This window comes from Amblyraja radiata, chromosome 1, assembly GCF_010909765.2.
Source record: "Amblyraja radiata isolate CabotCenter1 chromosome 1, sAmbRad1.1.pri, whole genome shotgun sequence".
In the NCBI taxonomy this organism is placed as follows: domain Eukaryota; kingdom Metazoa; phylum Chordata; class Chondrichthyes; order Rajiformes; family Rajidae; genus Amblyraja; species Amblyraja radiata.
The window spans coordinates 54,545,268-54,558,726 of NC_045956.1; the positions used below are offsets into that span (position 1 = coordinate 54,545,268).

At 42.9% G+C, this 13,459-nt stretch overlaps 1 protein-coding gene across 2 annotated transcripts in view; it reads left to right on the forward strand.

Annotated features, from left to right (window-relative positions):
- Positions 1-11,595, forward strand: part of papss1 (3'-phosphoadenosine 5'-phosphosulfate synthase 1) — a 99,202-nt gene extending 87,607 nt beyond the window's left edge. The window contains exons 11-13 of one of the 2 annotated variants that reach the window (XR_004412220.1): positions 4,042-4,271; positions 6,072-6,300; positions 11,576-11,595. Coding sequence is in view for 1 of the 2 variants with exons in the window: in XM_033022115.1 (XP_032878006.1) it covers positions 4,042-4,271; positions 6,072-6,210 (369 nt within the window). In the remaining variant the exon portion in view is untranslated. Of the gene's footprint in view, positions 1-4,041; positions 4,272-6,071; positions 6,728-11,575 lie in introns of those variants that run through there. The other variant, XM_033022115.1, reaches the window with a different exon arrangement.
- The last annotated feature ends 1,864 nt before the right edge of the window (positions 11,596-13,459 follow it).

Below are 13,459 nucleotides of genomic sequence, written 5' to 3' on the forward strand. Positions count from 1 at the left end.
TAGTCAGGATCGAACCCGGGTCTCTGGAGCGGTAAGGCAACAAATCTATAGCTGCACTACTTTACCGCCCCAGAAGTTACCTTTAAAAATAAGTCGTTACATGTCTTAGTGAGCTTAAAGGTGGATAAATGCCAGGGTCTGATGAGATGTGTTCTAGGTCACTACGGATTAGGGAGGGTATTGGTGATCCTTTGGTAAGTTTTTAAATCTTTGCTGGCCACAGGGAGAGGTGCCAAATAATAGGAGAACAGCAAATGTGATTCATATTTTTAAGAAGTCTTAGGCCCTCTTCGGTCATGGCTGTCCATTGGTGCCTCTAGGGTGCTATTCCCTATATGGAGGATGCCTGTGCGTGATTTTGTTTAACGTGGTGAGACTGGTGCACAGACAGCTACCCCACAGACAGCTATCCAGACGGCATCGCTCTCAGGATCTCAGGTCCACACAAGCTTCTCCACCACGACAAGGTGACAATCCACGGAGAAGAAGTGCAGCAAGGATAAGCCAAGTACTTTCAGGCTTGTGAATATAACATGGGGAAGTTGTTGGAAAGGGAACTGAGGTAGAGGAATACTCTGCACTTGGATAGGTAATGCTTAATCAAAAGTATTTGGCACGATTTTGTTCAGGATAAAATCTATTGTGACAACTTAATTGTATTTTTCCAAGACATATCAAAGTGTAATGATGAGTGCAATCCAGTTCATGATGTCTACATGATGTCAAAATATTGACATGAGAGATTGATCCAGAGAGTTAGAGCCCTTAGGATGCAGGGCGTTGGCAAATTGAATCCAAAAGATTGGCTTGTTAATAGGTGAAGGGGTTTTTTTGTGATTCGAAGCATAGGGATCAGTGCTTGGACCCTTATGTGTGTTAAATGTGAATGTAAGAGTTATCATTAGGAAGTTTGCAGATTACATGATTACATGCTGGGTTAAAAAAAAAAAATTCTCAGATCCCCATCTAAACCGCCTAGCTCTTACCTGAGTCTGAAGAAGGGTTTCGGCCCGAAACGTCGCCTATTTCCTTCGCTCCATAGATGCTGCTGCACCCGCTGAGTTTCCCCAGCAATTTTGTGTACCTTTAGCTCTTACCTCAACCTTGTGCCCCCTGATTGCAGATGAATTATCCACTAATCTCCATTCTTGGAAAAGTATTGTTGCTACGTGCAATCTATCAAAACTGTGAAGTCCTGTTTGCACACAGCGAGATCAACATCACATGGTGCACACAACTAATGAAAGCTCATCAATATATGGTGCTTCTTGCTAAGTTGCAGGTGCTGGAAGATGAAATCAGTTGTTGGCAGGAATTTGAATGAGCTATTAATTGGACATGGCCTATGCAAAATGGTTAGCTGGCTCTCCAATACTGTTACTAGCAATGACCCCATTTCACTGTCAATGTTTCGTTATGAGGTGCAACCAGGCTATCGCTGGACCTAAAAGTTTCCCTTTGCTTGCACTTTGTGAAACATGTTTGCTTTAGTCCAGCTATCCTAGCGTTGTGAGAATCATCATCGCTTACGATTACATTTATGGGTTATATTTTAAGTTTGCCATTCCGTGCAACAAGATCTAGGAAGGATTATGTTTTGATTTCTATGAGCACTCTCTCTCTCGCTCCCTCTCAAATGGATGTTCGACCTGTACTTCAATGCAACTGCTCTAGCATATTTTGCGATATGCCTTTCTTATCTGTTTTTTGTAAATTTAAGCGATCATTATTGATTTATTTGACCAATTATTGACCAATCATTATTGGTGTACACTGTGCTTGATGGAAGTTGAGATGGTGGAGTTAATCTGCACTGTATGCTTCCGGAAAGACCCCGAGTGGCATGTTGCACACATAGAAACATAGAAAATAGGTGCAAGAGGAGGTTATTTGGCCCTTCGAGCCTGCACCGCCATTCATTGTGATCATGGCTGATCATCCACAATCAGTAACCGTGCCTGCCTTCTCATATCCCTTGATTCCACTAGCCCCTCGAGCTCTATCTAACTCTCTTTTAAATACATCTAGTGAATTGGCCTCCACTGCCTTCTGTGGCAGAAGATTCCACAAATTCACAATTCTGGGTAAAAAAGTTTTTTCTCATCTCAGTTTTAAATGGCCTCCCCTTTATTCTTAGACTGTGGTCGCTGGTTCTGGACTCCCCGCACATTGCGAACATTTTTCCTGCATCTAGCTTGTCCAGTCCTTTTATAATTTTATACGTTTCTATAAAATACCCTTTCATCCTTCTAAGTTCCAGTGAATACAAACCCAGTCTTTTCCAATCTTTCCTCATATGACAATCCCGCCATCCCAGGGATTAACCTCGTGAACCTATGCTGTACTGCCTGAATAGCAAGTATGTCCACACGAGAAAAGATTAACATTTCATAACTGGGTGACACGGTGCCACAGCTGGTAGAGCATTTGATTCACAGCATCAGGGACCCGGGTTCAATCCTGACTGTATTTGTGGAGTTATCACCTTCTCCCTCTGACTGTGTGAGTTTCCTCTGGGTGCTCTGGTTTCCTCTATCACATCCCAGGTTGGTCCTCGTATATAGATAAGAGGTGGAATCTGAAGAAAGCTGATGAAGTTGTGGGGAGAATAAAACACAATGTCATTAATATAGGACTAGTGTAATGGCAGCTAATGGTCACCTGGTGGGCTGAAAGGCTGAATCTCTTTCTGACTCTAACCCAAGTCTTAATTAAAAGCCTTAAAGCCAAGATGGCACCCAAGCCAGGTGACTCTTTGTGCACTGGTCACAGAAGTGGATCTGCAATCACGCATCACAATTGCTCTTTTAAATCTTTACCCCAACAGCAGCATTTCTTACTTTAGCTATGTTCTTAATCTCACTTTACATTATTTTCTTCATCATGTATCTGACGGCTAGATTGTAATGATGTATTGTCTTTCTGCTGACTTGTTAGCACGCAACAAAAGCTTTTCACTGTACCTCAGTACACGTAACAATAAATTAAAACAACAAATTTCTCTGATTCAAATATTGTGAAATACAAGAGTGTCTCAGAAACATAGACACAGAGAAAATAGGTGCAGGAGTAGGCCATTCACCCCTTCGAGCCAGCACCGCCATTCAATATGATCATGGCTGATCATCCAAATTCAGTACCCCGATCCGGCTTTTTCCCCATATCCTTTGATTACATTAGCCCGAAGAGCTAAATCTCTCTCTTGAAAACATCCAGTGAATTGGCCTCCACTGCCTTCTGTGGCAGAAAATTCCACAGATTCACAACTCTCTGGGTGAAAAGGTTTTTTCCTTATCTCTGTCCTAAATGTCCTACTATTAAACTGTGACCCCTGGTTCTGGACTCCCCCAACATAGGGAATATTTTTCCTGCATCTACCCTAACCAATCCTCTAAGAATTGTATATGTTTCTATAAGATCGCCTCGCATCCTTCTAAATTCCAGTGAATACAAGCCCAGTCGACCCATTCTTTCATTATACGTTCATCCCGCCATCCCGGGAATTAACCTGGTGAACCTATGTTGCTCTCCCTCAATAGCAATAATGTCCTTCCTCAAATTAGGAGATGAAAATTGCACACAATATTCTAGGTGCGGTCTCACCAGTGTAGTAGGAACTCCTTGCACCTAAACTCAAATCCTCTCACAATGAAGGCCAACATGCATTGGCTTTCTTCACTGCCTGCTATACCTGCATGCTTACTTTCAGTGACTGATGTACAATCACACCCAGGTCTTGTTGCACCTCCCCTTCTACTAATCTGACACCATTCAGATAATAATCTGCCTTCCTGTTCTTGCCATCAAAGTGGATAACCTCCCATTTATCCACATTATACTGCATCTGCCATGCTTCTGCCCACTCACCCAACCAAGTCACCCTGCAGCCTCATAGCATCCTCCTCGCAGCTCATACTGCCACCCAGCTTTATGTCATCCGCAAACTTAGAGATGTTACATTTAATTCCCATTCCCTTTGAACAAAATGAAAATGACTCGTTTGTATCATCTAGTTCATGCATTTTATTTTGTTTAATTTAGGTCCAGTGGCACTGCAGGGCTCGCATGATTGCAGGTGCCAATTTCTACATTGTGGGCCGAGACCCTGCAGGCATGCCTCATCCTGAGACCAAGAAGGACTTGTATGAGCCAACACATGGGGCAAAAGTACTGACCATGGCACCAGGCCTGCTGTCTCTGGAAATTGTTCCTTTCCGTGTGGCTGCATACAACAAGCAGAAGAAATGTATGGACTACTATGACCCTGAAAAGTAAGTATAAATCAGGTTTTGAAGTAGTCAAAGCTGTGAATTAATCTTGTAAGCGAGGATCGACACAAAGTGCTGGAGTAACTCAGCGGGTCAGGCAACCCGCTGAGTTACTGCAGCATTTTGTGTCTTATCTTTGGTATAAACCAGCATCTGCAGTTCCTTCCTCCACAAGAGTACTGAGCAATTTGAAGTTGTTCCTCCTGAATTCTTTGTGGTATAGGAGATCAAATTGATAAAAGAATAATGAATTTAACTGGGGAAAGTGCTCCCTTTTCAAAATAAATCTTGTTAATTCCCAGACCAGCTGAAGGCGCCTAATGCAAAGTATACTGGAAGTAATATGCTGCATATTTATTTAAGTAGCTTATTACAAAGTTAGGGGTGATTTGCAGCTGGAACAATTTGTAGAAACTCGGAATCGTAGGGATTGTCTCTATCACTGCAATCTATTCAATAGCTGAACATGATAATGGGATTCTAGAATCTTAATAGTTTTCCCACATCACTCTAGAAATTGGTGCACATCGTATATCCACATTGTGATATATATCAACCGTTTGCTTGCTATTGCAAGCAAAGACATGATAATGGAAACATACCGTTAGGCAGATAAATCTTTCAGTGTGAAAGTGGTTAGACTTTTATAAAAAGGGATATCAAGGAATGTGGATCAAAGGCAGGTAAGCAAAATTGACATGATGTTTTGATACGATCTAATTGAAAAGCAGGTTGGCTCAGTGGTGGGAAAAGATCTAGAAACAATCAGAATTTGCCATGAATCAGACAGGATGGATTGATGAGAGTAAGGCTGCAATAGCTTCAGGCAAATCATGTGTAACTCGCTTGATAGAGTTTTATGATTAAGTAAGAGCACTGATGGGAAAATCGCAGTCGATATATTTGTAGACTTGCCAAAACTGTTTCATAAAGTTCCACATAATAATTTGTCAAAAATGAAGCCCATATCTAAAAGCCCCATGGATTGAAAATTGGCTTAGTAACCAGAAACAAAGTCAGAGCCATAAAGCTATGGGAACAGGACCAAGGTTCAGTTTGTCCATGTTGACCAAGCTGCCCAACTGAGCTGGTCCCAGTTGCATGAATGTGGCCCATGTCCCTCCTAACCTTTCCCATCCATGTACCTGTCCAAGTGCTTTTTAAATGTCAAAATTGTACCCGCCTCTATCACGTCCTCTGCAGCTTGTTCCGTATACGCACCACCCTCTGTGAAAAAAAGTTGCCCCTCGGGTTCCTTTTTCAAGAGGGACTATTGTGATCTGCAGATGATTTTAATTGTACCAAAAATAATTTATAAATGGGCTGCGGTGAAGTAGCTTTAAAGACATTGCTATTTTCACGGCATGCTCTGAGAGCTTTACAGTTTCACCCAGCCTGTTATATAATTTTTTTACTGCCTTTTTGGCTTCAGGTAGAAGGTACAGGAGCTTGAAGACTGCAATGTCCAGGTTCAGAAACAGCTTCCTCCCCACAGCCATCAGGCTATTGAACTAAACTCAAACAAAACTCTGAACATTAATAGCCCATTATCTGTTTATTTGCACTTTATCTGTTTTATTTATTCATGTGTGTATATATTTATACAATGGTATATGGACACACTGATCTGTTCAGTATTCATGCCTTCTATATTCTGTTGTGCTGAAGCAAAGCAAGAATTTCATTGTCCAATCTGGGACACATGGCAATAAACTCTCTTGAATCTTGAAACAAATAAATATGCCAGGAAAAATAAGAGTTATTTTTCTTCTCTCATTAATCTTTGCATTTTCTGCTTTAAAGACATGAAGAATTTGACTTTATTTCTGGAACACGCATGCGCAAATTAGCACAGGAAGGAGTGAACCCACCAGAAGGCTTCATGGCACCAAAAGCCTGGGCAGTCCTCACCGAATACTACAAATCCTTGGAAAAGATGTAGATGGGAACAGGAAAAATGCGACACAACAGTTCCTTAATTGATAGCAGGGGACCACACACACACACACACACACACACACACACACACACAGGGCAAGAGTGCCAGCAATTTATTGTTTGTTAGGAACCAGTGTTCTTCCTTCAGCTACATCACTGTCTGCACAAGTCTTATGAGCTTTATCATATGTCAGGAGCCTATTGAATTGTTCTTTCCACTGTTTTTGGTTTCCTTTGCATTGCTATGTTTTCTGTTTTTATTTAATTTAGCTAGTGGTTGGCATTTCCAGTTCAAACCAGCATTAATAAATAATCATCCATTTCAGAAGGGCATTCGATGGGTTGAACCTTCAACTGGCACTAATGTATTCATTAAGATTATTTAGCTTTTTTAACTGTTTTTAATATCTCCGTAAGGTTGCCAGGTGTACATTATAGGTAGGTTTGGCTGTCTTTTAACTACCAACCCCTTCCCCTCTCCAACAGATACAGCACATTAATTAAAGATGATTTAACCTTTAGTTTTCTTGTACTTGAGTTTGATTTGAAAGCGGTAACTAAAACCAAAAATGCCTTTACGTTCACAATAGCAAAGTGGCCGATGTAACGCCACACTACTACTATTAGAGTCATGAGCACTTTGACGGTCGTAGATACTGCGGAGACTATTGTGATCTGCAGATGATGATGGATTTACAACTCAGAATTGTACAGAGATTTGAAATTTTACACGAGGCTTTCACTTTGGGATTTCCACTAAAACTCAATAAATGCCCAAAATCAATGAATGTCTGATTTATTAACAGCTGGTATGAGGTACGTGGGGTGGACCAGAAAAAACCCACAGGATTTCCAAACCTAGCTATAAGTCATGGTGAAGTAAGCTTGGTAAAAATAAAATGGTACGTGTTGCATAACTGGTCATGTTATTTGAGATCCTAATATTCACAATTGTCATGTATGCAGCTATTGCCATAATTCAGGTTCACTTGATACATGCCTCTGTAATAAAGATCGTCTTTCATTGAATTTGAGTCTTGTTGAATTATTTAGACACGTCATTCCTCAATTTTTATTCCAAAATGCATCCTCAAAATTTCCAGGTTAAGCAAAAACATTTGTCTTTTTTTCTGATACTTCAGGTTCAGCCAAGGATGAACCTAAGTGTTGAACTTAGAATGTAGAACAGTACAGCACAAGAATAGATCCTTCAGCCCACAATGGCTGTGCTGAGCACGATGCCAAGCTAAACAAATCACCCTTGCCTGCACATCATCTATATCCCTCCATTCCCCGCTTATCCACATTTGCCCATCCAAAAGTATCTTAAATGCCACTATCATGTCTGCCTCCACACCATCTCTGGCATTGCAAAACATGGGTTCATTTAATCATTTAATATAAGAGAGAGGTCCTGGCCTCCCTTCTACCTCATTGGAGACCTTCGAACTATCAATAATCAGATCTTATTGGACTTTATTTTGTACTAAATATTTTGCCCTTTATCCTGTATCTGTACACTATGGACAGATTGATTGTAATCATGTATAGTCTTTTTGCAGATTAAATAGCATGCACAGTAACAAACTAAGCTAAACTGCACACTCACATTTGGTTGTCATGATCCCTGCAGTCCTTCAGTATCTCACGTGATGGTCACTGAGATCATTCTGTTGAATCATGAGGTCATCGCATCCCATCCTATTTTTCAACTCTTTCCTGATATGTAAGTCTAGAGGAGTCCTCCATCAATAACTATTAGGCTGTGGGCCGAGGAGCTTTTTTGTGCAATTTCGTGACCCAACTCACGGAACTACATGAAATTTTCACATATTGTGTAAAAATATATAAATCATCCCTGAAACTCGTCAAGAACAAAACTTGCACATTTTTATTAAATTAGAGAAACACCGGAAATTTTGGGGGTATTTTTAGTCCAATCAAAGCACGTTTAACATTGAGTCGGACGCCAGTTGGATAATCACGCGCTTTGTTTCAGGCCAGCTAGGCAGGGAGCACACATCATGGCTGAGAGGACTTCACTGATGCCTGTTTTACTAGAGATTCCGATGAAGGTTCTTTGTTGTTCTGTGGAATACATGTCGTGGAAACTTGTAGCAGGGTAATTGAATTTAGTGAGAAAAGCATTAAGAAGTCTGAAGAATGTGCAGCTAAATGGATAGAAGTGGAAGAAAGTCTTGAAAGCAAAGTCGCTGCTAAGGTGCTGTAACACAAAGGACAGCCAAGTCGTGAAACCAGTGAAACATTGTGAATCAACTGGAACTGAAAGGTAAGATCTAAAGTCTGAATTTATGAAAATTAATCTGTATTGACTTTAATTAATTTAATTGCTCCCTTTTATATTGTGAAAAAAAGAGATTTGGAGGCTGTACATTCATTCATTCATTCATTCATTCATTCATTCATTCATGAAGTTGAGGGCCTAAACTATGTGTGTCCATAACAAAGTAAATTAAACATTTTCACTAATGCCAGCTTGTTGTTTTCTAATTAGTCTTTACCATCTAATCTCGGAGATGCCTGCGATCACTTACCAAGTAAAAGTGCTCGACCGCGGGGCCTAGGTACAGGTACTTAACATAGTGAAGCCGCAGTCTCCGTTAAGAAGCGGCCGCGGAGTGTGTTTGGATCATCTCCGCGGGGGGGGAGGCTGTACATAATGCCGTCCGTAGTGGCTGTTTCCAGGCCCCGACCACGGGAGAAAAACGGCGGAATATTGACTGCACTTTATAGGCTTCCATTGGAGTGAGAAATGGTCAGAAATGGTTGATGTTTATGTAGAAATGAATTGATGTATGTGAACTTGAACTAATTTATCCAAGGTAGTAACTTAGTGTTATTCTCATCACATTGAGAAGAGGTTGAAATTTTATGAATTGAAGTCCATGATGATGTGAACTTGAACTAATTTATCCAAGGTAGTAACTTAGTGTTATTCTCATCACATTGAGAAGAGGTTGAAATTTTATGAATTGAAGTCCATGCAGACTTAATGACTATGAGATGGGTTTTTTCTGTAGCCTCTGCCTGACCCTCCACTTGAACTTGAACTAACTTATCAATGGTAGTGAATTACAGTGTAAGTCTTATTGACATTAAGAAGAGGTTGACATTTTATGAATTGGTCCATGCAGATCTAAGTACTATGAGATGTTTCTTTCTCTAGCTATTCTGCAGCCTCTGCCCCTCCACTTAAACTTGAACTAACTTATCTATGGCAGTAAATTACAGTGTAAGTCTCATTGACATTAAGAAGAGATTGACATTTAATGAATTAAAGTCCATGCAGACCTAAGTACTAAGAGATTTTTTTTTTCTGCAGCTTATGCCCCTCCACTCTTCAGAGCCATAATGAACACTAATTTGATAATTTGCAGACTTGCCATCCCATTTACCTGGACATGCGTACATGTTTAATTTCCTCATTAATATGTCGATATTGTCTTACATAATATAAAACATGAAAAGATGTAAAATACTCCCTGACACATTTTATCTTATATTATTAGGAGGCAGCAGTGTATCAGGCAGAGTGCTAGCGTCACTTCTGCAACATAACAATAATAAATCGAGCTATAGCAAGGTCTAGAAGGAAGAAAGGTAATGAAAGGACTCAAACAACAATTCTTTGTATTTATGGTCATATAATGTTACTTTGCTGCACTACATCAAATCGCAAGTACAACCATCTCCACAAGTTGACATTCTGCCAAGGACCATCTGGATTGTAGACGGCATGGCTATGGTGCAAGAACTGTCCCTCAGAAGTATTCCATCAACATTTGGCAAGCTAGCTGATCACCTTCTGAAACAACTGGTTGAGTTGGCCCTCGGTGTCCGAAGCAATGTTATCCACTTTGTAGTTGATACTTACAGGAAAGATAGCATCAAGAATGCTGAGAGAGGGAGACGCTCCGTTGCTGGAAGCTTAATCACCAAAATATACAGCGAAGACCAGCAAGTACCTCATCAATGGAAAAAAATTCTTGCATGTGGTGACAACAAATCAGAGCTTATCAGGTTCCTTTTTCAGACTTGGCAGAACAAACCATCTGCATGCCTGAAGAATGTGACAGCTTTTGTTGCTCATGATGGGGAGTGTGACCAGTTGACAGATGGCAATGGGCAAATGAATGCTCGCTTGGTACCAGAGCTGGAGTGCAACCATGAAGAAGCAGACATTCGTCTTTTCCTTCATTGTCAGTATGCTGCTAGTCATCAGCCATCAACTTCAACAGATACAGCTAGATACCCAATCCTAATCAGGAGTCCTGACACAGATGTGTTTGTGATTGGAGTCGCTGTGTCACAACATATTGGAGCAGGCTTATTATTGCACACTGGAAAAGGCAACAGTAGAAGGAGTATGAGTCTATCAAAGATTAGCTCTTATCTGGGACCAGCTGTCACCAAAGCTTTGATATCTTTGCACTGTTTTACAGGCTGCGATTCAGTTAGCTCATTTCATGGAAAATCCAAATCCACGTTGCTTGCAAGCTACCCAGGCCACCTTTCATGAAATGGGAAGCTCATTCACAGTCGGTGATGAATTGGTGAAAGGTGTAGAGAAATTTGTTTGCAAGTTATATGGGCAGGGCTGTGAGAAAGTAGATGAAGCTCGATACAACCTGTTCCTTATGTTAACAAAATCAGAGGCTCGTCTTCCACCCACCGCAGACTCGCTCAGAAAGCATGTCCTGAGAGCAAATTACCAGGCTGCTATACATTCAAAATGTCTGGAACAGTTTCCACAAATTCCCAGTAGAAAGGGAAATGGGTTGAAAATTGCAGGTGGTGAATTGGACATTGACTGGGGTGATCTGCCTCCAGCCCCAAGCACCTTGCTAGAATTAACATACTGTTCATGCAAGAAAACAAAATGTGAAATCAAGTGCCGGGAAAGGAGGATGCTCATGTCAACAGCATGGTGAGCCATGTACAGATTTATGTAAGTGTGTTGACTGCAGAAACTCTATTACTGCAAAAGACTTGGAATCTGATGAAGAATATTCAGATGAAGATTAGATGTAATGTAAACAAATAAATTGGGGAAATAAATGATTATATAAAGTTTTACTTTAATGTCGATCGTTTCACTGTTTATTTGGTCAAATTATTTAAACAATGACTGAATTACTTATGATAATGGCGTGCTGGTGAATGACAGTGCGACGTCCACCCATACACACATCCACACACACATCCATCCGTACGCACACTCCCATGCATGCACACACACACACATACATGCACACATACATCCACACATCCGCACACACACACATCCATCCGTACGCACACTTCCATGCATGCACACACACATACATGCACACATACATCCACACACCCGCACACACACACACACATCCATCCGCATGCAGACATACATGTACACATCCATGCACATATATACATCCACACACATACATCCACACATACATGCACACATACATCCACACACATACATCCATCCACACATACATACACACTTACATCCACATATCCACAGATACAAGTTTGACAGGTATACACAGACACACACACAAACTACAGATACTCAAACAATGCAACACTTTTAGGGTTATTTTAGGTTAAAGGTAATTGCCCTCATTTGCAAAGGCACCATAGGGGGGTCTCTAACATAAATATGGGCTCATTGGAGCTTAAAATGAATACTCATCGAGTAAACATCAGAGCATTCGATTCTTGGTCGATGTGACATTTACATCAGAAATAAGACAGGTCTCTTACAGGTCTGTCACCCAGCCTGGCACTGCCCCAGTCCCACTATGGCCGCCCCCCCCACTCTCCCACTATGGCAGTCAATGGGATTCAATAAACGGAGGAACCCAGAGGATCTGTCCTGACCCTTTAATTAGGCTGGTTCATGAGCCCTTAAAACCTGGGACCTCTGCTGCAGTCTCATTACATTTCCTATTAAAGCGACTGGAAGATGCCTTGCAGGACTGTCCCCCAGCCTGGCACTGCCCCCGTCCCACTATGGCCGTGACCCCCACTCTGCACACTGGCAGTCAGTGGGGTTCAGTAAAAGGAGGAACCCACAAGAACTGCCCTCACCCATTCATTAGGCTGATTCAGGAGCAGGACCTCTGCGACAGTGTCATTAAAAAAACACCCACAATTATATTAATCATATTATTTTTATATAATCTAATTATACTTAATTATATATGATTACAGTCATATTTACAAGTCATATATATATATAGGTATAATAATATATAGTTTAAATAGTCATAGGCTGCTGTGTTCGTGGGCGGGGGCTGCTGTGTTCGTGGGCGGGGGCTGCTATGTTCGGGGGCGGGGGCGGGGGCGGTGACCACCATGACGGGCCAGGTGCCGATGAGTGCAGCCGGGGCTGGGAGCCACTGAGTGCAACAGGCACCAGGTCCTGGAGCCGGTGAGTGAGTCCAGAGCCGGGTCCTGGAACCGGTGACTGCGGCTGGAGCCGCTGAGCCCACACAACCCCTTCCCCCCCACCCCCTCCCCCATCCCGTCACCACACCCCAGCCACTCCCACATACACACCCTCCCCTACCCCCACAAACCCCTCCCCCACACACAACCCCCCTCCGACACACACCCCCCTCCCCCACCCCACATCCCCCTCCCCCCACACCCCCTGCCCCCAGACTCCAGCCTCACCCACACTAATCCCCACACCCCCACACCCCCGCTTTCCCCCCACACCACCGCCTCCCCCCACACCCCTACACTCCCCCACACACCCCATCCCACCACTCTCCCCCCCACCCCCACCTCCCCCCCACACCTCGCCCGCCCTCCACCCCCCTCCACCCCTCTCTCCCCATCTCTCCCCCCACCACCCCTCTCCCCCCTCTCCCTCCTATCCCCCTCTCTCCTCCCTCTCTCACCCCCTCTCACCCCCTCACCCTCCCTCTTCCTCCCCCCCTCTTCCCCCTCTCACTCCCCCCTCCCTCCCCTCCCGCTCCCCCCTCTCCCCCCTCTCCCCCCCCTCCCCCTCCCCCCTCTCTCCCCCTCCCTCCCCCTCTCTCGCTGTCTCTGCCCCTCTCTCTCTGTCTCTGCCCCCCTCTCTATACCCTCTCTCTCTACCCTCTCTCTCTAACAGAGTGGTGAATCTGTGGAATTCTCTGCCACAGAAGGTAGTTGAGGCCAGTTCATTGGCTATATTTAAGAGGGAGTTAGATGTGGCCCTTGTGGCTAAAGGGATCAGGGGGTATGGAGAGAAG